At 42.1% G+C, this 23,850-nt stretch overlaps 1 protein-coding gene across 1 annotated transcript; it reads left to right on the top strand.

Moving 5' to 3' along the window:
• The first annotated feature begins 1,788 nt into the window (after positions 1-1,788).
• On the top strand, positions 1,789-14,473 carry SMIM13 (small integral membrane protein 13). Its single transcript, XM_030943648.1, has 2 exons — positions 1,789-1,970; positions 11,068-14,473. Exons 1-2 carry the CDS (start codon positions 1,895-1,897, stop codon positions 11,259-11,261), a joined length of 270 nt encoding a protein of 89 aa, XP_030799508.1. The 5' UTR covers positions 1,789-1,894; the 3' UTR covers positions 11,262-14,473.
• The last annotated feature ends 9,377 nt before the right edge of the window (positions 14,474-23,850 follow it).

The raw sequence follows: 23,850 nt of genomic DNA, 5'->3' as shown, positions 1-23,850 counted from the left end.
CCAAGAATCACTGTGTGCCTGAAATTCCATAGTGCTTCGAGCAGTACTATATGTGTTTGAATGTAAGATCTGTGTGTATGTATATATATATATATATATATATATGTGTATATATATCCATGTATATCTAACGCCTATATACATGGATCACGTATATTTATTGCTCCAAAATTACTTGATTCCAAGATTAATTGTTTCTTCAATTCTGAATGCTGTGAAGTTCTGCAATGCTTGGGGATGCAATGTGAATGAATACATTACTACTATTATTATATGAGTTTGGAACCATAGGATGACATATTTGGAATATTTTAATAGCCCTTAAGTTTGACAGCTATTTTACAGAAAAGAGAAGGTAGTAGTTCCATACCCAGAGAACTTTAACTGCAGATGATAAGCAAAAAATCAGAGAAACAGAACAGCACTGCTAGGAGGAAGCTTATTTTTCAAAAAGAATATGGTTGCAACTGTTACTACTTTGCTTGCTTGTAATACAAAAGAAACCTTACTTAAGTATATGTAACAAGTGCTGAGGCGAGAATCGTAATAACATTTAAAGATCAGGAGTCGGGTCAAAGTTAAAACTTGGAAAATAACAGAAAACATGTTTCAAATTAAATGATACTTGCAAAAGACATCCTAAGTGGTTTGATATTCCAGGCAGAGTATTAAACAGGGCTTGGAATGTTGGGAAAAGAAGGCTAGGATCAGAAAGAAAGAACTCTAGGTCGATTTGGTGAAGTCACAGCAAATTTAAGGATGTGGATGGGGGACCACACATGCAGGTTATTTTGGTTTACAGGTATGTTGGAACGAGGAGGCATGTGGCATGCTCAGAGTCCAGGAAAACAAAGAATTGTTAGCTTTGCTTAAACAGAAAGATTTTTAAATACTACATAAATAAAACAAAGAACTGGACTAGCTTTCTCTAGCTAGTGACGTGTCACTACAATGTTGGCATGCCCATGGGAAACTAAGCTTCTGTAGTACTGGATTTACACACATTTCCAGTAGTTTTAGAAACATTAACCAGCATGCTACAAAGGAAAATTTTAACTTCATTCCAGTGCTAACAGCAAAGTCCATATCACAATCAAGATATCTCACAGTTCTGGGAGATATTATTTCCTCAAATTTCTTCTAAGTGGGAAGGGCCAGCTTTGATGTGCCACCACCACGTCATCAGAGGGCAAGAGACAAGGCCAGGTGGAATTCAAACCATGCCAGGTTCGCTGGTAAAATTGCTTCCTTGACTAAGGCCTGGATATTCCTGTTGTCCCTTTAGACGATCCCACTGGGTGGAAGGGCAAGAAGGAGAAGGAGGGCAGGAATGGCAAGAGTGAGAAGGAGGATTAAGAAAGCAGTTTGCCTCATCCCTAACTCTAACTAATAGCGCAATGGAATCATAGGATACTCTGGGTTGTGAGGGACCTTAAAGACCATCCAGTTCCACCCCCGCTGCTCTTGGCAGGGGCACTTTCCACCAGATCAGGCCGCTCAGAGCCCCGCCAACCTGGCCTTGAGTCACCTTTCCGTGGGTCCTACGGGAACTCTGCCCTGCTCAGGGCTCCAGCCACCGCCCCTGGGCTTTACCCCACACGCCGCTTCCCCGCCCTCACACAGCCCTCACCGCCCCCGCCATCACCATCGTGCCGCAGGGTGCACCGGGACTTGTAGTCCTCGCTGGCGGGGATTGCCCTTCCACTGCGGCCGCTACGGAGCAAGACGAACTACAGCTCCCAGCACGTCCCGCGCACCTCCCGCGCCAGCGCGATGGTCGGCGAGCACAGCCCCGCCTGGCCGCCGGCTCCTCGGCGGCGGGAGGAGGAGCAGGAGCGGGGCCGCCGCGGCCGCCGGCCCGGCCCGGGTCCTGCCGGCTGCCCCCGGCCGCGCCATGTGGCAGAGCGTCGGGCTGACCCTGCTGGTGATCGTGGCCACGCTGGCCTGCGTGCTGCTGTTCATGCTGTGCGGTGAGTGCCGGGGCGCGGCGGGGCGGCTGCCGGCCCGGCTACGGCGGGCAGTGCTGCTGCCCCCTGCCCGCCCTCGCAGCGCCGCGCCGGGCTCTCAATCTGTGGTGGTTCCTCTCGGCTCGGATTGACTGGGGAAAGGAAAAGGACACCGTGCCCCGGCCTGTGGGGGAGCGTGTGTGCTGTGCAGCGCCCTCTTCTCTTTGTTCCCGAGTCGTTTCCAGCCTTGAGGTGCTCCCAGAGCCTTACTTCGCTGTTTAATTCGCTGTTTCTTGTGGAAATGAGGGCTTTTTTAGTGATGGGGCTCACTAAAAAAAAAGCAGTCACCCTGTGCGGCATCTACATGCATGGGTCTGAAATGCCAGTGAGTGCAGGAAGTAAACTTGGGACTGGCATCCCTCGGTTCTGACATCTGTTTGCTAGAATTAGCTGAAGACAGCTCTTAGGAGGGTTTTTCTTACGTGGATGGAGAGGGGGAGGCTCAGGGGGGACCTCCTCGCCCTCTACAACCACCTGACGTGAGGCTCTTGTGAGGTCCCTCTGCTGTGCGTGCAGTGAGAGGCCCTGGGGAAATGGCCTTAAACTGAGACAGGGGAGATTCAGATTAGATATTAGAAAATATTTTTTCACTGTTAGGGTGGTCGGGGGTTGGAACAGGTTGCCCAGGGAGGTGCTGGAGTCGCCATCCCTGGAGGTTTTCAAGAAATGTCTGAATGTGGCACTGGGAGATGCTTTAGTGATTTGGGAGTTACAGTGGCAATGCTGGGTGAATGGTTGGACTGGATGATCTTAAAGGTTTCTTCCAACCTTGATGATTCATCCAAGGCTTTATTATTTTTTATAAATGTATTTATTTCATTATTTTTAAATATGCTGAAAGAAGGATTATTTCAATTGAAGGAATGACTTGCAGGTCTTTTGGGAGTTCCTGGAAGGAATCAGCAGTGCAGTGTGTGAATGTTGTGGCCAATATACAGAACCTGCAGCTCTCAAAACAAACAAACAAAAAACAAGCCAGCAAATTCAAGCTGTGCCATAATATGTGATGAGACGCTTGTGAGACTTAGAACCACTTATAAACCTAACTGGCACCTTGGTGACAGTGTTTACAAGGGGTTTCTGAAAAACTGAGGGAGTAAAGTGAAGACTGATGTTTAATAGTTTAAAAAATGCCAATTGTTGTCAAAATGACAAAGCATTGTGGAAAGATTTTGCATTATCAAGGGACTGGATGGTGATATAGAAAGTGAAGTCCGGTATTAACACATATGAAGTAAGGCATGTAGAAACTGTGAAATGTACATGCATGTAATTTGTATGGAGAAATATAATGGAATCAAACTGAGCTGCTATTATCCCAAAGAAAGGATTAGCTGAAGTAATTGCAAGCATTTCTCCAAAATATCTCTGTAATCCTTTGTAGCTACCAAACAGGCAATCAAACTTTAGAAGCCTGAAATAGAAGAGAAAATGTCATTATGCTCCTATAGGAATCGTCCATGTGCGTGTGTCTCACACAGTGTATTTTCTTGTTAAAGTGTATTACTGCATTAAAAAAATGAAATCCTAGTTTATTTTTAAAAAGATAGGGTTTCCATAGCAATTCTTTGTTGAGAGCTGTGAAATTATTTCTGCATGAAGGAACTCTAAACAGGTTAGATCTGTCAACCCTGGAAAATAGGTGACTGGAGAAGGGGTGATGGCTATATCACTGAGTAGCAAGTCAAAAGTGAAGTGGGAAGTGTTGTGAAATGTCGTCATTGCAGAGGAGTTGGAGTACATGAAGTTAAATGGTCAAGCAACAGGCTGGAAACAAAAAATTTTCTTTTACACAATGGGGAAATAATTTGCAAGCTCATTAATAAGGAATATTTTAGATGCTGAAACTTCTCGCATTTAAATTCCTGGAAGAGAGGTCAGCGTCTTGGTCATGATCTTGGGTGAGGAAATCTGTGAAATGCTGATAACTGGAACTGCAAGGCTGTACTTCACTTGGTCTCGTGCTCTTTTCCTGCTTGTCCTGTACTGTCTGCTGTTACAGTGACCTGAGTAGATATTTATTCAAGTTTCTCTACCCTCATTAGGTGTTGACTGGCCACTTTTCAACTTTTAGAAGATGCAGCATGGTAATTGCTAGGGCATTTATATCTAAGTATGAATACAAGATCTTTGTTTACTATCTTGCTGAAAGTGTAATACAATTGTGCAACCTGCTATTCAAACTCAGAAACAAGCATCATTTTCCTCAGGCCCTTCTGCCTTTGTCTGTATATGACAAATGGAATTGGAATGCTAAGCATTAACTTTGGGTGATAACATAATCATTTGCCTAGTGATTTCTTGGTTAAAGAAAGCAGAAGCAATGAATAACTTTATTTTTAAGTGGCTTGTAAATATTTAGCTTGTTTGGAGTTACATATTGGACATTCATCTTGAATTTCATAAATACATTGTTTTGAATCCTTCATTGTATTTTACTTTAATCAGTGTCAGACTTTATAAAATGATTCCTAAAAGTCACCTAGATTTCAGATGTACTGAACACAGGAAGCTGACACATTAATTGGGTTTTTGGGGAGGGATTTGAACTATTACCATGCTAGAAGTGATTCAGTGGGATTTGATAGTGATTTATAGTATTTCTATAGTATCGTAAATATTTGATTATTTTTTCATCACTCAGCATTTATTAATTAATTAGTATTGGTTATACCACTTAACTTCTCTTGCACGGAAAATATTCAAGGAAAACAGTGTCAAGACCACTATTGGGAAAAAAAAAGAGTACTTTGAACATAATTGTTTATCTGTGCTAGTGACAGGCAGTTTCCCTGGGAAGGCTGGAAAAAGTAGCGACCTCCAGGTGAGAAAGTGCTGAGGAAACTGCCTAAGTGCTGTGTGTGACAGGATGTGAGCAAAAGCCAGCCAGCAAGACATACAAATTAATGGACAAATCTGACACAGGAAGGGCTGGATATTATCTGGAGTAAGCCTGATCTGATGATGAGAATATTTTCCAGCAGTCTGACAAGAGGTGTTGAAACAGCCTTGAGAGAAAGGGTGAAGAGTGTAAAGAGCTGGGACTTTGATTTTGAATTACTCATAAAAGAACTCATGGCGTGACTGCCTGTAGAGAGTAATAAACTTAAATATCCAGGATCACGTGGGTTTCTGCTGTCCCTCCACATATAATGTGATCAGGGCTATTAAACAATGAGTAAAACATTCACTTTACCTTTTTTTTCAACATGAAAACACAAAATTCAGAGAACAAATTATCAGAAGTTACTTTGACTGGTTCTTCAGCAATGTGAATTAGGCATTTATGGCTATAAATGTCTCGGGGTCGGCTGCTTGTTTTCTGCCTCCGAGGTGAGTTGGGTGGTCTAGGGAGCGACTCCAGGCTCTGAAGAATGAGACTGGACTCTTTGCTGTTCGGTCTTCAGGTTGTTTATTAAGTCTTATCTACAAAATTTTCTTCTTGGCAGACAGAGGTCTGACTAGCAAGGCAGCTACGATGCTCTCTGACCGCCCCCGAGGCTGCTCTGTCTCTTATACCACAAATTACGTATATCATATTTACTTTTACTTTCTAATACCTATCACTCATGTTGGACAGTGCACCCCTTCCCCAAACTAATCCCTGAGTGCTAACACCACAGCAGAAGATGGAGAACAAGAAGAAGAAGGAAGAAGGATGAGACATGCCCTGTTCCTTCCATCTTGTCTCCATTACTTTTATACAAAATTTTTTAAAACTTATATTTTCACCCTGTGTACACTTTATAAAAACACTCTTTAAACTTGTGACACCTTCCAGCCCTCATACTAAACTGGCAATTCATTTGCAGGATCGAAATCCAGCCACCAAGTGTTCCGGGCATCATGCCAAGATCTCCGAGCCCCCTGACGGGGTTTCGGCTCTCGACGTGGTCTCGGGGGACTCCTCACATCCGGAGTGATGTGCAGAGTTCCCACATAAATGTACTTTGAATAAATGGCCTGATTTCCTTTTTTTAAAAACATGTCTGAATGCTGGCAACTGCTACTTTCAGTGTTAATCTGAATTAGTTGAGAAGCATGGGAGGCTTGCAGCTAGCATTTGTAAACTGATCACATCTGACACAGAAACCACTGAGGTACTGTAAACACAGCAAATTTTCAGTTGCTCTTTTAAAAGTGGAACTAAGATAACTTTACCACTTTTTTTCATTCCCACCTTTTCTGATTTTCTTTTTCTTGTGGTCTTATTGCTGCTTTTGTGTATTCCATGTACCTCTGAGATGGGAGGAACTTGTGCATAGTCAAGGATATAGGATAAAATAAAATACCAGCCAAGGTGAACTCTAGTACTGCTTACCTCTGTGTATTTGTTCTATTTTCCCAATGGAGCAATGCATGAAGCCAATTGAAATTGCCAGAGTGCCTTCACTGGAACAGATGGAAGCATTCATCTCATTTGTCAAAAGAGGCTAATGAAATGCGGGTTGAGACATACAACCTTAAAATAAAAATCATGTAACTCTTAAGTGCTGAAATGAATGAGTGGTTCACTTCAGAAGTATGAATTCACTTGCAGATGGGAAAACATCTCAGCCCTAAATTCTGCCTGAATAACTTTTCTTTAATGCTTTGCTTAAACAGTTTTGTAACTATCTTCAATGAGTGATTCTTGGGAAATGCCTTAACAGATGAGGAAAGTCATGCTTGATTAGACCACTCGTAAAGAGAAAATATCCTTTAATCTGAAGTTGAGTTTTCAAACAGTCTTAAAGGGGAGATGAGAAGAGAGCAAGTTTCCTTTTGCTCAGTCAGCAAGCAGCAAGTGGTAGTGCTGCATTAAATGGGAACAGGTTTATGGAGCTGTGCAGAGCCAAGCACCATGTCACCTGATGTCCTCTGTTATCCCAGTGTCAGAGTAGTGCTTTCTTCAGGCTGATCCTCCCCATAGCAAAGCTATCCACTAGGGCAGTGTACTAGAGCTGTACTGTTTCAGAGATGTGGATGAAGTGACTTGTGCATGGCTGCAGGAGTTATCTAACAGAGCTTTGGGAAGAGCCCTGTTCTCCCAAATCTCAGGTTAACATCTCAAGCTCCATGCTCTTTTTTTTTTGTTGTTGTTGTTTTTTCAGTTGTAGCTGTGTAGGATTTTCTGCAATGGACACTTCAGCATTTGATATAGGCAACATTCACCATGGTGATACCCCAGTTTTAAATTCGTACGCATGTTTTGGCATGATAGGATCCTATTTTCAAATCAGTAGGGACAAAGAAGTAAAATGATCTTGCAAGACTACACAGGAATTCCACAGCAGGGTCAGAACTGGAAGCTCAGTCTTCTCTGTGCTGTTATTGCAGTTACTGCATCACCATCCTGCCTTTCTTGGTTTCATTTGTATTTCACATAAGAAAGATCAAGTTGCTTTTACCCAGAACTCCATATTAACTCTGGGGTTTTTCTTTTGTTTGCTTTTCCTGATTCAAATGGAAGAGGAAAATGTACTCCAATAAAGAAAACTCAGCTGTTGCATACAAGCCAGTGAAAGGTGAATGAAGTAGATGGGCCTGAGACTTGTTATCCCTCACTTTTGGAGTGGGAGTAACTTTGTAGTTGGATCACTGTTTCTTTCTCCTTTACAGAGAACCAGGAGCTGATGTGGGAAGTAACAGAAAAAGTAGTTTTCATGAAGTCTAGTCAAACCATAAAATCTGTTTAACATCTGAATTGCATGGATGTTCCATACATCCTCTATGAGTTAGTTAAAGGCTTTGACTCACAGCCCCACCTTCACAAGCACATTACATTATGATTTATTAGAGGGGGTTGACATACTGATGGCACGGTACCAGATGTTTCTTTGCATGGCATCTGGCTGTGGCATTTTTAAGTGAGGTGGTGGCACCCAGCTTTTAATGAGTACTAAATTCTGCAAGGCTGGGTGCTGCTGTTTTGCCTAGCTGCAAAACACTGGTAGCTTAGATTTTGTAACACTGGATTCAGGTATGTGCTACATCAAGAGCTGGATCCCCTGCTTTGCACTGTGCTGATATGTGTATGATCTGGCTTACTGCTTTGAAAGGCAACTTCTTTCACCGGTGAGTGTAGAAATATTACATGTTATAGTCTGCATGTCATCACTGCTTGTTTGCTGAAGGCAGGTTATGGGTGTGCTGTTTGGCTTCCACAGGCTCAGTCAAGCTAAGGATGATTTTAAAAGGTAAATCAAATAGCTAAAGAAAATAAAGCAAGCACTGAAAGACTGATTCTAATCAAATGTTTTGTATGTGGTGAAGCTAAGCCAGTAGGACTTCTTTGGGAGCAGCTTACCTGAACAGAGTGGAAGTGTTAGAGGTGCAAACCAATGGTGTCACTTACGTGTCCAGGAAGAGCTCTACAGCAAAAAACCCACAAAGCTGAACTGAGCCACATACAGAAAAGAATGCCTTGAGATGCCCATTTTCCTTTTCTTGTGTGTGTATTTTAAATTCATTTACAATTATTTTCTTTTTTTTAAACACAGTTATGTAACTTGCTGTTCTTCAGTATGGCACAGTGACGGGTGTTACCATTTTGCAATGTTCTTAAGAGAATGAATCAGAAGACAATCCATTTTCTATTAATTTCTCAGAGACAATGTCAGTCTGCCTCCAGGCTTTGTGTCTGTGTATGTGGTTTTGTTTAATGATGTATTTAGCTGATATTGTTGCTGGAGAGATTTTTTTCTATACCCAGAATAACTTGTTCTTTAGTAGTCCGGTTATTTCCAAGGAAATTCTTATTTATTTAGGGACAGGGAGGCTCAGCTGAAGAGGCAAGTCCAAACTTGATTTGGACAAGTGTGTTTGTTTTGGGGATTTTTTTTTTTACCTTTCCATCCAAGCTGGGACAGTAAGTGAAAGAAATCTGTCTACTTTGATTACTTTATACCTAAAGATTTCTGGTACAGGTTAGGAGACCTTGTGAGGTTTTTTATTCTGGTTTTCAAGCCTGGTTGCCCTCTCACTAATGCCTTTGGCTTAGCCTGTTGTAATTTTCTTTTCAACCTGCTGTATTGTGGTTTGTTTCACCTGCCTGTTACCCCTGGTCTGTTTATTTGGCTGCTAGAACCAGTCCCCTTGGCTGGTTATTTACACTGTCTTGTTTGTAGTCTGAAGCTAGAGAGCTCCAGAATCTGTTTATGGTACTTGGGGTTTTGGATACTTAGACCATTCTGCTCTGCTCGCTAACTCAGACCAAACACTGAAAAGAAATTAGTGCTGTTTTTCTTGAGAGTGCAAATGAACTTCGTACATTTTTAGTATTTCCCCAACACACACCCCGTAGTAATTCTGGGTGTTAAGTAGCCTGTTTGCAGTGATAGAGGAAGCATATAGTTCACTTTTTAGCTTAAGTTAAAATACCTCCTTTAATGGTATTTTACCAAATATACTCAAATCATACTTCTGTAAGGTGCCCTAAAACCCTTCTGGGAATGCCCTGAATATTTTTTCCTCATCCTCCTCCCTTTCCCCTTTCAATGGAACAAACCTTCAAAGAGCTGCTACCTCAATTTTTACTTCTAGTTCTGAAAGAAAAGAGAAGCCAAACTCAGCCATCTACCATCATTTTTTTTTCTAGGTGCAAGGGAATGTAATACACTTGTGGGACAGCAGATTTGATTTAATCACAAGTCATTTAAGGGGTTAGGTATTCATGGGAAAGGAAATATTGTGTAGGCTCTAGGAATTAATTTAGATCATAAAAGGTTGTCATATAGAAGCTTTTCTTCAATTTCCTCAGGAGTAGAGAAGTTACTGAAATTAAAAAACTGCAGGATGTAAAAAGTATTCCAGGAAGGAGGAGAATGGTGGGATCTTGTTTTTGTCATAAGGAATGGATTGCCCATATTGACTCTGATTACAGAAGAGGAAGAAATGCAGAGGTGCTGTGGTTATATAAGTGTTATTTATTTATTAGTTAGTTGGTGGTCTTTCTCCCCACTTTCTAATATGTCCTGTTATCCATTCCCAGAAGTCTGCTTCTGCTGGAGGCTGTGTAATCGGGAGGACTGTTTTCCCTAGCTCTGTAAAATTCTGAATAGGTCAGAAATATAGGCTTAAGTAGCTGGCAAGACCTTCTGAACAGAGGATGGGACTATTAAATATATAGCTCTGTGCAGGCCAGATGGATGTTGGTGTTGCAAATGATGTTTGTATAGCATTTATTTTCAAAGAGATGTTTAAATTTTGCTCCACTTAACTGTATTTCACAGAGAAGTTGTATTCCTATTTGGTGGGTTCTTTTAAAGTGAAGATTCTGGCTTAGGTTTAGATATATTTATATCTGCTTTTTCAATTTTTTTTGAGGAGGACTAGGTGGATCTTAAGTATTTTTTAAGATAGATTCTAGAAATGTGGCCATCTCAGCTCTCTATTTGCATAATTTTGGGACCTAGAGTATTTTAGTGGTGGAGCAGAACATAGATGTACCACAGAATGTTAATTTTACTTTAGTGGGATTTGGGCATGGTGAGGGATCTTATTGAATTTGAGGGATGTGGTCTTTTAGTGAACATAAGGAAGACCTTGTCCATTTCAGAATAGGATTTATTATAAAATATGATATTAATTTGAGGATCTGAGCAAGTGTGCTTAATAGTGATTATGTAATGCAACTTTTTAAATGTGATTTCCAGAATGGAGTGTTTGCTGGGTGAGGGGAAAAATTTTAGTTCCTTCACAGCACCTGTGTAATGAATCCTGGGTCCTTGTTTGAGATATAACCACAGGACTTCTTTTTTTTCTAACAATTAAGACCTTTATCTGTGTGATGGTGATGGTGATCACCCACCTACTTGCTGTGGCAGTTCAGTTTGGAATGTGTAGGGCTTTTCCCGGAGGTTAAATGTTGCTTCTGGATGAAGATGAACTTTACGAAGTTGAATTGGTTTTTGCAGGACTGTAAAAAGGAGTGGATGTGCTGTGGAGGGCTGTTGGGTTTGGCAAATAGAGGATGGGAGGTGATAAAAAATTCTTTCCCTTTTGTGATACACTTTGCTGACGAGCTGACCATCAATTTGTATGAAGTAATTAATCAGTATCTCTTTTCTTTCTCGTGCAGGATGGTATGTGGTCTGGCAATTGTTCCTGTCTAAATTCAAATTTCTGAGAGAATTGATAGGTGATACGGGGTCCCAGCAGGGAGACAACGAGCCTTCAGAAACTGAACCTGAACAGGAAACTCCGCCCTCGCCTCAGAGAGGGAGACAGAAATCGGCTCGGCAGCGAAGGGCACCTACGGAAGACACGACTTAAAGTCCTCCATTGAACTTCTGCGTAAACTGTGAATGGGTAACACCTCTGCACTGGGTCCTTCAGTGGTGTGACCTCGCTGAGAAACTGACCTGAGGTACCATTGATCCCTGTGGACCTTTACTTCTGAGCTACCAATGGATGATGCTACTACAGTAGAGGCTCGGGGAGGGCTTCAGCAGCAAGTCACAGAGTACTGGAAGAAGGGAGGGGCAGAGAGAAATCTCCATCACAAAAATGCTGAGCTCCTGTATCTCTCTCAGCACGCAGATGAAGAACAGGTCCTGGACCATAGGCTTAGCCTTTGCATTAGTCTGAACATAGTAAATATTTCAGACTTAAAATAGTTTATAAATTATTTTTTCTTTACAGCACTGTAACTACATGTAATGAAATTGAGTTTTATTTCCTTAGCTGTATATGAATATATATATTTTTTCAACCTTGAGAGAAAGCACGTGAACTAAAAAATCAGTTGAAAGAATATCCTGCTTTAGAACATATTCTAAAGTGAGATTTTAGTTAAGTTCTTGTATATATAAAAAGTATAAATGAAATATGAAAAACCCTATTAGGTGCACTTGATTTGGAGGTTTTTATTATCTCCTCTTTTTTAAAAAAGAAGGAGATGCAAAGAAAGCAATTGGATAGCAAGACTTGGTTTTTTGGTTTTGGTATATAAGAAGGATTAAAGTTTAAGCAGTCCTGCTAGGCTTCTGAATGTTTTTCCTGAACCTTTTACTCCAAGTCCAACCTGTGCTGAAGACAGGAAGCTGTCTGGGTTATGCACTGCTCACTGTTTAGTATTCTGAAGTGTCATCTTTGGTATTTGGATAATGAGCCCTTCTCTTAGCTCTCCTTGTACGCCTTTACATGAGGTATTTGGTATCTAACCTAACTTTCTTTCCTAGAAGCAGTTAAGGCTCTCTTAGCAGTTTGTCAGACATTGCTGGGACACTCTGATAGTGTTCCAGCAGGAAATTCAATACCTCATATTTGCTGGAGGACTTACAGATTTTTACCAGTAATCAGCAGTTGCTCCCTGTTTTCTCTGAGGATGAGTTCTACAGCTGTTTTGACATTGCACTTCAGAATCAAGTGCTCCACTTCTATTTACCTAGCAACTCTGAAGATTGATGCATGAGCTTTTGGAAAGATGAGCATGTATGTAACCACCTCTGTGTGTAAGAGAGGGAACTACCAACAGGTCTCATCTTGAACAGCTTCAGTTTTCTGTCAAAGTTTGGATATGTGGTAGTGTTTGGATCATTGTTCCATATATAAGAAAGCAATCAGGACTTGAAAATCGGTTTTGTATTTTTAGCTGTTAAGAAGTTTAAACCTGTGGCTTTCAGATTGTGGTTTGGTTCAGCTAAATGGCTGAAAGCAGCAGCATTTAGGTTTTTCATCAAGTTGGCCTACATCTGGGAAAAGAGCACTCTGTTAGTGCCTTTATGTTCTAATTTGTCAGTTTTGGATAGTGATCAAAATCCAATGAGGGGCATTCACTTCTTAAAATCATTTAGATGTTTCAGTATTAAAATACATAAGACAGATCAGCCCTGACTTTCCTTTGGAGTCTAAAAGACTGTTTCATTTGCTAGCATGTATATATTAAGCATAAGGTTATGTTTTGAAGCATGATTAGGCAGTGCTATGCACATATCCTGTAAACATGTTGAAATACTGATTGTTTCCTCCTCTGTCTTTCGTGCTGGCAAGGGAATGTCTAATGATGGTTGATAGTTTTTTCTTTTCTTTTTTTTCCCTTTAATTAGTAAACTTCCCATTTATTCAAACTGAGCAGAAGCAATCAGATTCTATTCCCTGCTGCTTTCAGTTTTCCTCACATAACTTAATGTCACAATTTTCTTGTGTGCTTATGTCTTATCACATGGTGAGACTTCCAGTCTAGCAGTGCTAATCAAATACTGGGACATTTTTCTTAAGAAATTAGCATCTTTGTCTTAAGCTTTGCTATTACAGGCTTACAAATAAAGTAAGCTCTGTATTGACATAGGATATTGACACTCCATTGCGCTTCACTTTACCTAGACTTTAGTGTACAGACGACAGCAAAAGGCTGATGCCTATAGTATCCCTGGCTAAGAAACAGTAACTTAGTCCCTGCTTCTAGGAGCTGTGAAGAAATGTGAAGTTATGGCAATATACATGGCTAGTTCAGGGTAGTCTGAAGGTGCAACAATCAAGACTCTGGAGCAAGATAATGAAGGAGAAATCCGTGTGGGTTTGAATGTGGACACTGATCAAATATGCAATAAGATGGACTTGGAACCTCTGGGTAGCTCATGTGCTCTAGCCAAACAATTTCCTTCTCCCCTCCATGCTGTCTGTAGGTGTACATTTCACTCCCCAAGTTATTTTCAGTCTCTTTCTTTTCTTAAACAGCTGATGCTGTTTTTTTAATGTTGTGACATAGCTGCCAATAATGCTGTCTCCCTAGTGTGTAGCTTTAATGATCTTACTAGTAGCAGGCCAAAGGTATATAATATAAAGTGGTTTGGAACAATTTTGAAATGCTAATATCTTCTGTCAATGCTTAATTTTTCTTGAAGGAAACTGTAGTGAAATCTTTGTATGGGGCACTTCATGCAAACGTGTAAGAGCGAAGCTGCGTGTGTGGGACATGTGCTTGTGATAAGACCTGGGTTGTGATTGCTGGCAGTCCAATATACTCATGTCTTCAGGTGTTCTTACCAATGTCCTTCTGAAATGTTAGTGATGGGTAAGCACTTAATTTTGAACTCACCCATCCAAGTCTGAAACCTTATGAAGGCAACAAATAGGTTGGTCTTGTTTTGTTTAGTGGGATCTATTTTTAAAACGATTGCCTTATTGTTGCAGCCGTTATCTTGAATGTATTTTGGGTTCTTATTTTAAATACAGTCATATCATCTTTGTTGCAGGGGCTGTGTAACTTTGAATAAGCAGTAATTTCCTGTGTTGTATGTGACAGTGTTGCAATTTGTGATCACATTGCTGCTTAATATCAGGTTTTACACTGAACTAGACCTGTGTATGTCCTTCTGTTTCATTTAGAAATGACCAGCTTAAAGAATGTGTTCAGTGTGGTCATTTGCTTCTTCAGTGTTACGAAACTGTACCTAAAGCTTCTGTGGTTGTCTGTTTTCATCATTACTGTTCTTTTAACTGACTGCACAGATGAAAAATAAAATAACCAGTCTTGAAATGAATATTTGACCTGAGTGATTTTCTGATTACATTTTTAAGTGGGATTTTGTCTGTAGATTTAGACTGCTTGTTTGAGTGTGAAACACTACAAAAGAGGACTTGTCAAAAGTCACATTCTATCTGGTGTAACACCTGCAGTTGACTTCATTGTAGAGGGCAGATTTGTGTATATCTTTTAGAGTGGTTGTTAGTAAAGGTGGTTTTTTCTGCCTTATACCTTGAAAGTTGGTGTTTCATTTTAACAACTAAAAAACTCAAAATAAACAACAAACCCCCAAAAATGAAGCTACCTCTCTGCCTTTTTTTTTTTTTTTTTGATCTAAGGCTGGTTGTAGACTTTAGTTTTTCTAAAATAAGTGTCTTGGTGAAGTAGGAAGTTCTTATTTTGGAGATGAAGATGTAGGAGAAGGAAGTGAGAACATGCTTCATCCCTTACTGCTTCTGATAAGTAAAATGCATTGTATCCTGGGTTATTTTATTTAATAATCAGACATTAAAAGAAGATTTTGAAGAAAAATCTGAAATATCTTGAGAGAACAAGCTGTTCTGCTGTTCTACTCTTCTCACTTTTAAAAACAGGCTACTAATGGAGTGCTGCAAAATGTCTTGGTGTTACGTGACTTGAGCACTTGTGTCTTTTCACCTTAGAAAGTTGGATTTGTATGTGGTTTGTGTTGGGGGCTAATATAAGTGAGAACAATCAGTGATGGGCAACTGGTGTCAAGTGCACGTGAAACACGTGGGTGCTTTTCTGCTTTGGTGCTGATCCCAAAGAACTCCTTTGTGGTCTGTTCCAGTGGGATGAATGAAGGTGCCATTGTACAGGTTTGCCCCAAGTCCGACCAAAAGCTGTTTTAACTTGTACTATGGGTGCTCGTGTGCTATCAGGGGTCTCCTGTGGCCTTGGGTCTATGTAATTAAAATACACAATCTTTATAAAATACAAACAGTGTTACATCTTGCTTGGGTTTTACTTACATGAACATTTTTTATCTGTGATCAGATGGAAGTTGGCAGTGTGAATATGCTGGGTTTTATGTTAAATGTTAAGGACATGAATATTGCTGTGTTCTTCATGTTGACCAGAAGCTCTTATGTTTTGATCATCTGTGGGTGTTTATAATCACAGTGTTACTTCTGAAAGTTGGATGAAAGGGAGACACTTTGGCACTGCTTCACAGCAGCTGGGAGAAGGTTCTTATCTGGTCTAGGGCTAATATTCATGTCTAGCAGTGTTGGACTCCAGGAATTATTTTCACAAAGGGGGACACTGGGATCCAGTACATCTTGGGCTTTATTTTCTGTGTTTCTATTCACAGGGCTGTTCATTTTCCATTGCAGGAAATGAATAGCACAAATGTTCCTTTAACTTTGGTAGCTGAGAGACTCTAATATGTAGGGAAAGATGGGATAGGGCCATAATGTGGCCACTCTGGTCACTGTCCAAGTATTGAACACATAACCTACTAATTGTGGTGTACCTGCCTCTGCTGGCTTGTTTTGTGTCACTGCCACCGTGACTCATCCCCAAATGCTGGTAGTGTACTTGAACTGAGAAGGGTAAGAAGATGTGGGATCTGTGGCCTGAGAGGTACTTGCCTGTGAATCTTTCTCCCTAGGTCTGGGTGTGCTGAACAATTCAGGCAGCTGACTTCTGTCCACAATCTATTAAAACATCCGGCCTCCTATGCAGGTAAGTGAAGTTTCAGAATGAGAAGTTACATGTAACCTGTGTTATCCTCAGAACACTACAAAGGAGAAAACCTTGCTCTATGTCATGCCAATTTCCTCTCCTCTGCACTAGAGTATTTTAGCATCTTTTTTGGGGAGTCTAAAGCCTTCTGGCAGCAAATTTGTTTGTACACAAGTAACACAGGCTGTGGCTCAAAGCAAGTTTTGCTACAACCATGTGCTAAGTTATACCACTGGGGATGTACCAACACTGAGTTTTTATTAAAGTCAATCTTTAACTTCTTAGCACAGTGCCCTGCTCCTTCTTACTTAAGGACTTAATCAGGAGCCTTCTGTCTTTGTGAGAACTTCTTGTTTATTTTGGGTTAATTGCAGTTCCTGTGGCAAATTAATCTTTTGATGCCAGATGATCAGCTGTTGGTCTTTAACATGTTTAAAAATGTTAGGCAACTTCCTTGCCATGGTGGAATGCATCAAATCTGTCCCTGCCCACCACTTACTTCCAACATTGGTGGTCTCAGTTTTTAGAAATATAAAGAGTTGCTCCCCTCAGGTTCTGGAAAGGCCCTGCTTTGAGAAGATCCTCAGGAGAAGCAGAAGATGCTGTCTCGTGACCTGGGTGGTTGCAAGAGGGCAGAGCTTGGTGCAGGGTGCAGGTGTCTGCAAGGTGTAGGCAGAGGATGTGCTTACCTTGGACATGCCAGGTCTGCAGCATCTCTGCAGTGATGGTAATCCCCTAAAGCCCTCTCGTGGTGGTGGCTGGGTGGCACCACTTCTGCTGTGACTTCTGATCCTGGCACAACTTGATTTTTGGTTTTCCAAGAACAGAACCAGTCTGATCAACCTCTGGTGTCAGTGGGTTGGGGGCACATTGGCAAACACGAACCACCATGAGTACTACAGCCGCGTGGGGAAATGTTCATCTTTCCTTCAGGCCAGCAGAGAGTCCATGCCACGGCAGGGAGCTGTGAATTTCATTTTGTGGCTCTGATTTGCAGGTCTTTTACTGAATTTTTTTATTAGCCTCTCTACTTTCTGAAATCATAGAATCACAGAATGGTTTGGGCTGGAGGGAACCCTAAAGATCATCTAGTTCCAACCCTCCCTGCCACGAGACGGGATTGCTCAAAGCACCATCCAACCCAATATTTTCAAAGATGGGACATTGACAGCTTCTCTGGGCAAAATCACGAGGTTCATTAAACAATTGTGGCACTGAAATACTAGCAGTGACACTTTTTGCAGCCTTATTTTTACATTTCCAAATGATTCACATACTGAGGGTAGACTTGGTTTTGCTTTTCCTTGTCCCTGCTTCCAGGATGTCCTCACGTTTCTCCTGAGCCCTCAAGTGATGTCATGGATAGTGGAAAACGCTTATCCCTGAACTGGACACTGCAGATCCAGTCTGAAATACTAAATAAAGAAATAGATAGTAAAATCCTGGAGGCTTTTGTACCCAATTTGGGTGGGAAGAGCACTTGTGACCACTAGATGGCACGGGCCGCCAGGCTTTGGGGATGGGCCGCCTGGCAGGACCGATGCTGCTGAGCTCCTTTGCTAGTGCTGTTGCTTTTTTTTTTTAATTACTATTACTATTACTAATTACTATTGCTATTACTATTATTTTAACTCATAGTAATTCTGCCCTTATTTAGTGGGTTTGGGAAGTGCAAGGGCAGCTGCTCGTAGGTATTGAGCCTGGTTCTTGTTTGGCTGTATAGTGCATACCTGTGGGAATGCATGGAGCCTTGAGTCTAAGGGCATTGGTGCATTGCTTTGCTTTGTAAAGGAAAGTGACCTGAAAACTGTCTGCTTCAGGAAGAGAGGTCTCAAAAATGCCAAGAAAAGTCTGTTTTTCTTAACTCTCACTGTGCTTGAGGAGGAAAAAAAAGCCTACAAAACACACCACTTCTTAGGGTTACAAACATACTGCAGCTTAGGACAAGTATTGGTTTTGTGGGGTTTTTCCCCAATCTGATGGCAAGGGCAAGCTGCCTGCTGTCCAGATCTCTTCAAAACCAGTTCTTGATGTTGCATCCTCATGCTTCTCACAATTGAGATGTGATGTGACATTCCATCCCATCGAAGCTGGTCTAAATCCTGCTAGTTACTGCTCAGGTAAAACAAGGGCTTATGATCAGCTTACTTTAAAACCTTCTCCCAAAGTCTGATATTAGTATTAGTCCAATAGTAGCCTACCATTAATATAAAATATAATATTAATAGCACAATATGAATATTAAACTCAGGGACAAAGAGCCTGTGTAACATTTTCCTTGCATTAAAGACCAAAATTCTTAAGAAAAGCTAGGGGATAGAGATATGGTGGGAGCCTTGTTGAGTTATGCTGCTGCTGACTCTGTATTCAGGCTAAGGGAGAAGGAAGCACTTTGTTGCACAAAGAGAAGGATTTTGGAGAAAGTCAAAGGGCTTTGGAGAAACCTATTTTCCCCTTATTGAGTCCCTCATTTATTACTCAAGACTTACAGTGAGTCCCTGTTAGCAAATCTAGCATTTACACTTAGAGGGTTGCTGACATTAAAAGCAAACAATTTTTTTTGTTTGTTTTTGGGTTTTTTTGGGGTTTTGTTTTGTTTTGTTTTGTTTTTTTTAGTCTCTGTGGCTTGCCAGGGAAATTCAGGATTATTCCAGCTGTGCAGGTGTCTGAGTTTTCATCTGCTGTTTGGGTCTGAAGGGCTGCTGCTCTTGTGTTAGTGATCTCTAGTGGTTGTGAGACTCTCCAAGTCAAAACTGAGATGAAATGCTGGGATTAAAAATTGGGCTGTCTGTAACACCAAAGCAGGGCTGAGGGTGGCACTTGCTCTTACGCCACTCCTCTGCCTGGCAGCTGGCAGCTGCGTGGGGACCACAAATGCCACTGGAAAGTAGGTGCTTGCCAGTGCTCTGGACCACTGCAGCTGTGGCCACCCACCCATCCTGCGGGAGCATGGGCAGGAGGAAGAAGCCTCTGCCCTCTGGCCAGCAGGAGGAAGAGCTGAAGCCAACCTTTTGTATGTGTGGTGTTTAAGGCTAAAAAAGACTGAGCTTCTCTTTTTCTCTTGGCCAGACTCCAGCCTAAGGCTGACTAACCAGGATCTGTCTACAAAACCAGTAAATACTTCAGTCACACTGTATTTTCTCCATTCTCCAAGACCCCTGCTCTCAGTTCATGTTAGATGAGATGTGCTTGTCATCAACACTTTAACCAGGACTGGTGGGTGCTTCAGAAGTAGTTGTGATGGAGAGAGAGAGAGCCTGTCCTAGGGAAAGGAAGAAAGTGTGCTCTAGGATGAGGGGAGTGTGAAGGGACTGGTGGGTTCAGTGCAGTGGGTTCCTTCCCACTCAGGAAACAGCACAACAGACTAAGGACGCTGTTTCAAGGTACAGGTACGTGACAGGAGCAGTATCTTTTCTAGGATCACCAAGCCCTTCAGTGGTGGCTGCAGCACCAGGTTTCTTGGGATGTCCCACATGTGGATAAACACTTCACACAGTAGGTAATGAAAACCTACAGTCTGCTGCCACAGGATGTCACAAAGATAAGGTTGTGAACCTGCAGATACCAACTAATAGATACTTCCATGGGCAAATCCCAAGTTTATAGGGTAATGAGAGGTGTAGTCAGTGCTGTGTTTCCTAACATCCAATATCCAATGATTGTGAACACTTGGGAGAGTCGGCCTGCAAATGTGCCCTAAGCAGACCCACCTGCCCCTTCAGAAAGAGAATATGGGGCTGTGTGCTCCATGGTCTGACCCACCTGGTAAGTTCTTACTTAAATGTTGTCAGGCTGATAGCTAGAAACAAAACCAATGGAATACACGGACATTCCCTCAACTAAAAAAGTCTTCCAAGTTGAGAATGAAGAAAACCCTTCCTTGTTTCACAAGTAGCTGTCGTATTTACTGCTGCAAACAGTCAGTAAGAAGCCAGCACTCAGTGCAGCACATGGGAGGAGATGACAGCCTTTCCTGCCTGGGATGCCCTGCATACTGAGCAGGACCAGCAGAGATCAGAGCTGGGCTCTGCCTTTGGGCTTTGAGCTGCAGCCAGCAGACGTGAAACTGTCCCACCCTCCTGTAGCAGATTTCACCTGTGTAGGGGGGACTTTGAAGAGCTAATTGTGCAAAAAGTATTATTTGTTCTTTACCTAAAGTGCAAGGGCTAGAGAAAAATCAGGCTTGGAGGACTTGCTTCTCTGTACATGGAGAGAGCTTTAAAAACAGATATCAGCTGGTGATGGAGCCACAACTGTGGCTTTTGTGTGTGTAAGGCTTGTGTCTTCATTGCTGAGACGTGGAAAAGCAGCACTGCCGAGGAGCAGAGCCTGCTTAAATGGCCTCCTAGCTGCTTGTCACACATGTCCTCCTGGGAAGCCATGGATGCATTCATGTGGAAAAGACTGAATTGCACTTTTCTCCTTGATTGATTTATTCATAGGATGAGAAACTGAGCAATGATCACAGGGCACAGAGATTTTATGCTCTGTTGCCTTGCCTGGAAATAGAGGTTGGCATTTTCTGCTGAAGTTATTACTTGTGAATAACTTATATGGATCAGATGGGTTGCTCCAAAGATTTTGGTTTGCTGTAGAAGAGATGCCACAGGCTCCTGTTTCTGCCTATTATGGGAATTTTAGCATAAAAACTTGACTGTAGCAGAGCCCCTCTGATAAGTAGCTGACGAGCTGTAATGGCTCCATATGAAATATATGAATTATGGGATTTCCCCCATGCTAGAACAGCCTGAGGCAGAATCACTTGCTGGAAAACCAGTCAACTGCAGGGCTCTGGATCATATGGCAATACAGGTATCCTGTGCTGGCCTCCAAGTGGGTGCTTTTGTTTTATCCAATAATGTGTTGTTTGTTTGTGGGACAGAAGTAGCTTAGGAGTATCTTGATACTTCTCTATCTGGTTAACAGCTAATGAGAACAGTGCCTAAATACATGACTCTTTATTCCTGTGCTGCCAGCTGCCACTGCAGGTCGCTGCATAGGCAGTGCCTGGCTGATGCAGCATCAAAAATAAGATCTTTAGAAGGTTTTGGTTTTTTTCTCAAGAGGAAAATAAAAATGTGAAATCTCTGTCAGTTAGATCTACATACTCACCATGTAAAGTACTTACTATTTGCAGTTGTGTCATCCTCATTCCCATAAGAGGAGAAAAACAGACAAAAATGGGATGAGGCATATGTGCTGGTAGTGGAGAAGCATTCAGAGTAAATGAAAAAAGACTTCCACAAAACATTTCTAACTAGAAGAAGAGAGCAAATTCACTTTATCAGAAAATAATTTTGAAACCAACATTTCAAAACTAAGAGTTGTTCTGTTGTTTGACTCTCCTTTAGCCTCTCCTGGTGATTCAGCCCCTCCTGTGCCAAAGCCGTTTAACCTGGCATCTGGTGCATGAGTGTCTGAAACAGCAAGTTACGCTTTTCAGCAGGGCAGAGATATATGCCAATTACTTATGGAGGGGAGCTAACCTCACCTATCAACCACCCCTGTGACCTTAAGGAAATCTGCCTTATTTTCCTCTTCTCCTGTGTTTCTCTGCTCTGGTACAAGGAAGAACAACCTAACCCAGGAATCCTTCAGGCTGGGAGTTCCTAAGGAAGGAGCTCTGTAACCACCTGGATTTTGCACTGCTACAAGTACAGAGCTGGTAAGAAAGCTGCTGGGAGAGTGGAGGCACAGAGCTGTCAGTTACTTGCATGTCCAAATTTTCCCCTATGTGGCACAGAGCATGTTTTAGTTGATGAGCCTGTAGAGCCAGGGCTGATTGCAAAGCCTGAAAGCTGTCTGAGGGCAGGAGGAGGTGGCAGGATTGGGGGTACTCAGTTTGGATGGGGGTTGTGACATTTGCTGGCTCAGGCTCCAGGAGTGCCCTGACTTGCTGAACCCTCAGGAGCAGTGCTTTGATGGTACCAATACCAGCTTTGGGCTTGGTGGGCCGGGGGGAGTCCATGAGTTTCTATGGTGTTTTAGTGTTCAGATTATGACTTGAGCTGTGGCCCCACCAAGTTTCAGGAGGCAGGTCTCCAGGTAGTATTCATCATCCTCAACATTTAGGAATGTATGATGTGGTCATTTGCACCTGAGCTGCTTGTCTTGGCTGTCCTTGAAGATCTAAGAAGATGCAATCAATCATTGGAGCATGTCAAGGATTTGTCTCATCCTAAAGTAGATTAAATCATATAGGTTGGACCCTGATCAGCTTAAAGGAGACTCTGATGATATTTCTCACAAGCAAATGTCTTTAGATAGGCAGGATGAATTGCATCTGAGGTATCTCACACTGAGAGTAGATACAGGCTAATCCAAATTGAGGCATTTCTGAACATCACCACCCATGGAGAGAAAAGGAGGGAGTAAAGAACCAGCTTTCTTATTTGTGTATATTGGTGTCTTCAGCAGCTCTACTTCTTAGATGGAACTGCTGCTTCTGTGTAATGCCTGTATTTGAGGGACCTGTGGATTTCCACCTTCTCAGGAGCAAAGGCAGCTCCACCTGCTGCTGTTTCAGGGTGGAATGAGGTGTCCTGTGCAGCGCAGCCCTACTCTACAATGTCCATTTGGTCATCGTAGCAATTCCCATGAAAGTGATACAGGTTTCCAGCAGGGCTGTCATGCTTATTCCTTTAGTACATCTGTGAGTGGACAAGTGAAAGCTGTGTCTAGAGCAGCGAGGCCTGAAAAGTAACTGCAGGTCAAGCACTGCAGAATGCACATGCTCATTCATCAAAAATTAATTTCTCTTTGAAATGCCTCATGAAGAAAAGCCAGGTAAATTAACTTCTCTCCTTCTGGAATGCAAGCTAATTACAGGTACCTGTTCCAGCTCAAGTCACCTCCTGAGACAAAAGGCTTTTGGGTGGGCTGGTCCCAACATCCTTCATGAAAACAAAGCATAGGGTGAAAAAACAGCAAAAGTCTATTTTTTCTTTTTCATGTTCATGGTCACTCACCCTTGGGTCTTTTTCTCTTTGCACTTGACTGGGAATAAAGGAGAACTTGGATCACTGTGCAGCAAAATGCTCTGGGGTCCTCTAACTGCACAAAAAGTTGTAAGATTTACTTTGATTCCTTTCTGTAAGAAAATTTAAAGCCAGAGCAGGCTTTTTTCTTTGTCTTTTCTTATTCTCTGCTCTCCTCCAGATTCTTCTTCTTGTCCTTGACTGTAACCTTCATTTAACCACGGTTAAGTCTGCCTTCATATAAATAGCAGATTTATATGGGACATTGTTATTGTGCTTTCCTGGTTGGCAATGGTTTGGGCAGCCCTGGCTGCAGTGTTGAGCAAGATAAAGCTGGCTAAGTAGGAAGCTGTGAAGGGCCTCTTGAATTTGGTTTCCTGCAGCTTTACGTCAAGGAAAGGGCCCTAATCACTCTTTCTGTAATTAAGGGAAATTATGTGGAAGGAGAAAAAAAGTCCTCGTGATTGCAGAGGACAACTCCCCCCACCCAGCAGCAGGATTTTTACATCCCTCCCTTGGCTGACAGGAGCCGACACTCCGTGGGCACGAGCCTGCACGGAAGCAGGGAATTGTGATTTCTGCCTGGCCTTATGGAATGTGTAACCCTCTGGGAGCCTGCTGTGGGCAGGGGCGGCAGCTGCTGCTGTTCCTGCTGCAAAGGCAGCAGGGAGCAGATGAGCTGAACTTCATGGATCTCCTGGACACATGA

Source organism: Camarhynchus parvulus, chromosome 2 (genome assembly GCF_901933205.1).
Source record: "Camarhynchus parvulus chromosome 2, STF_HiC, whole genome shotgun sequence".
Lineage (NCBI taxonomy): Eukaryota > Metazoa > Chordata > Aves > Passeriformes > Thraupidae > Camarhynchus > Camarhynchus parvulus.
Note: the sequence above shows the minus strand (reverse complement) of the source record. Positions and strands in the feature narration are given on the sequence as shown.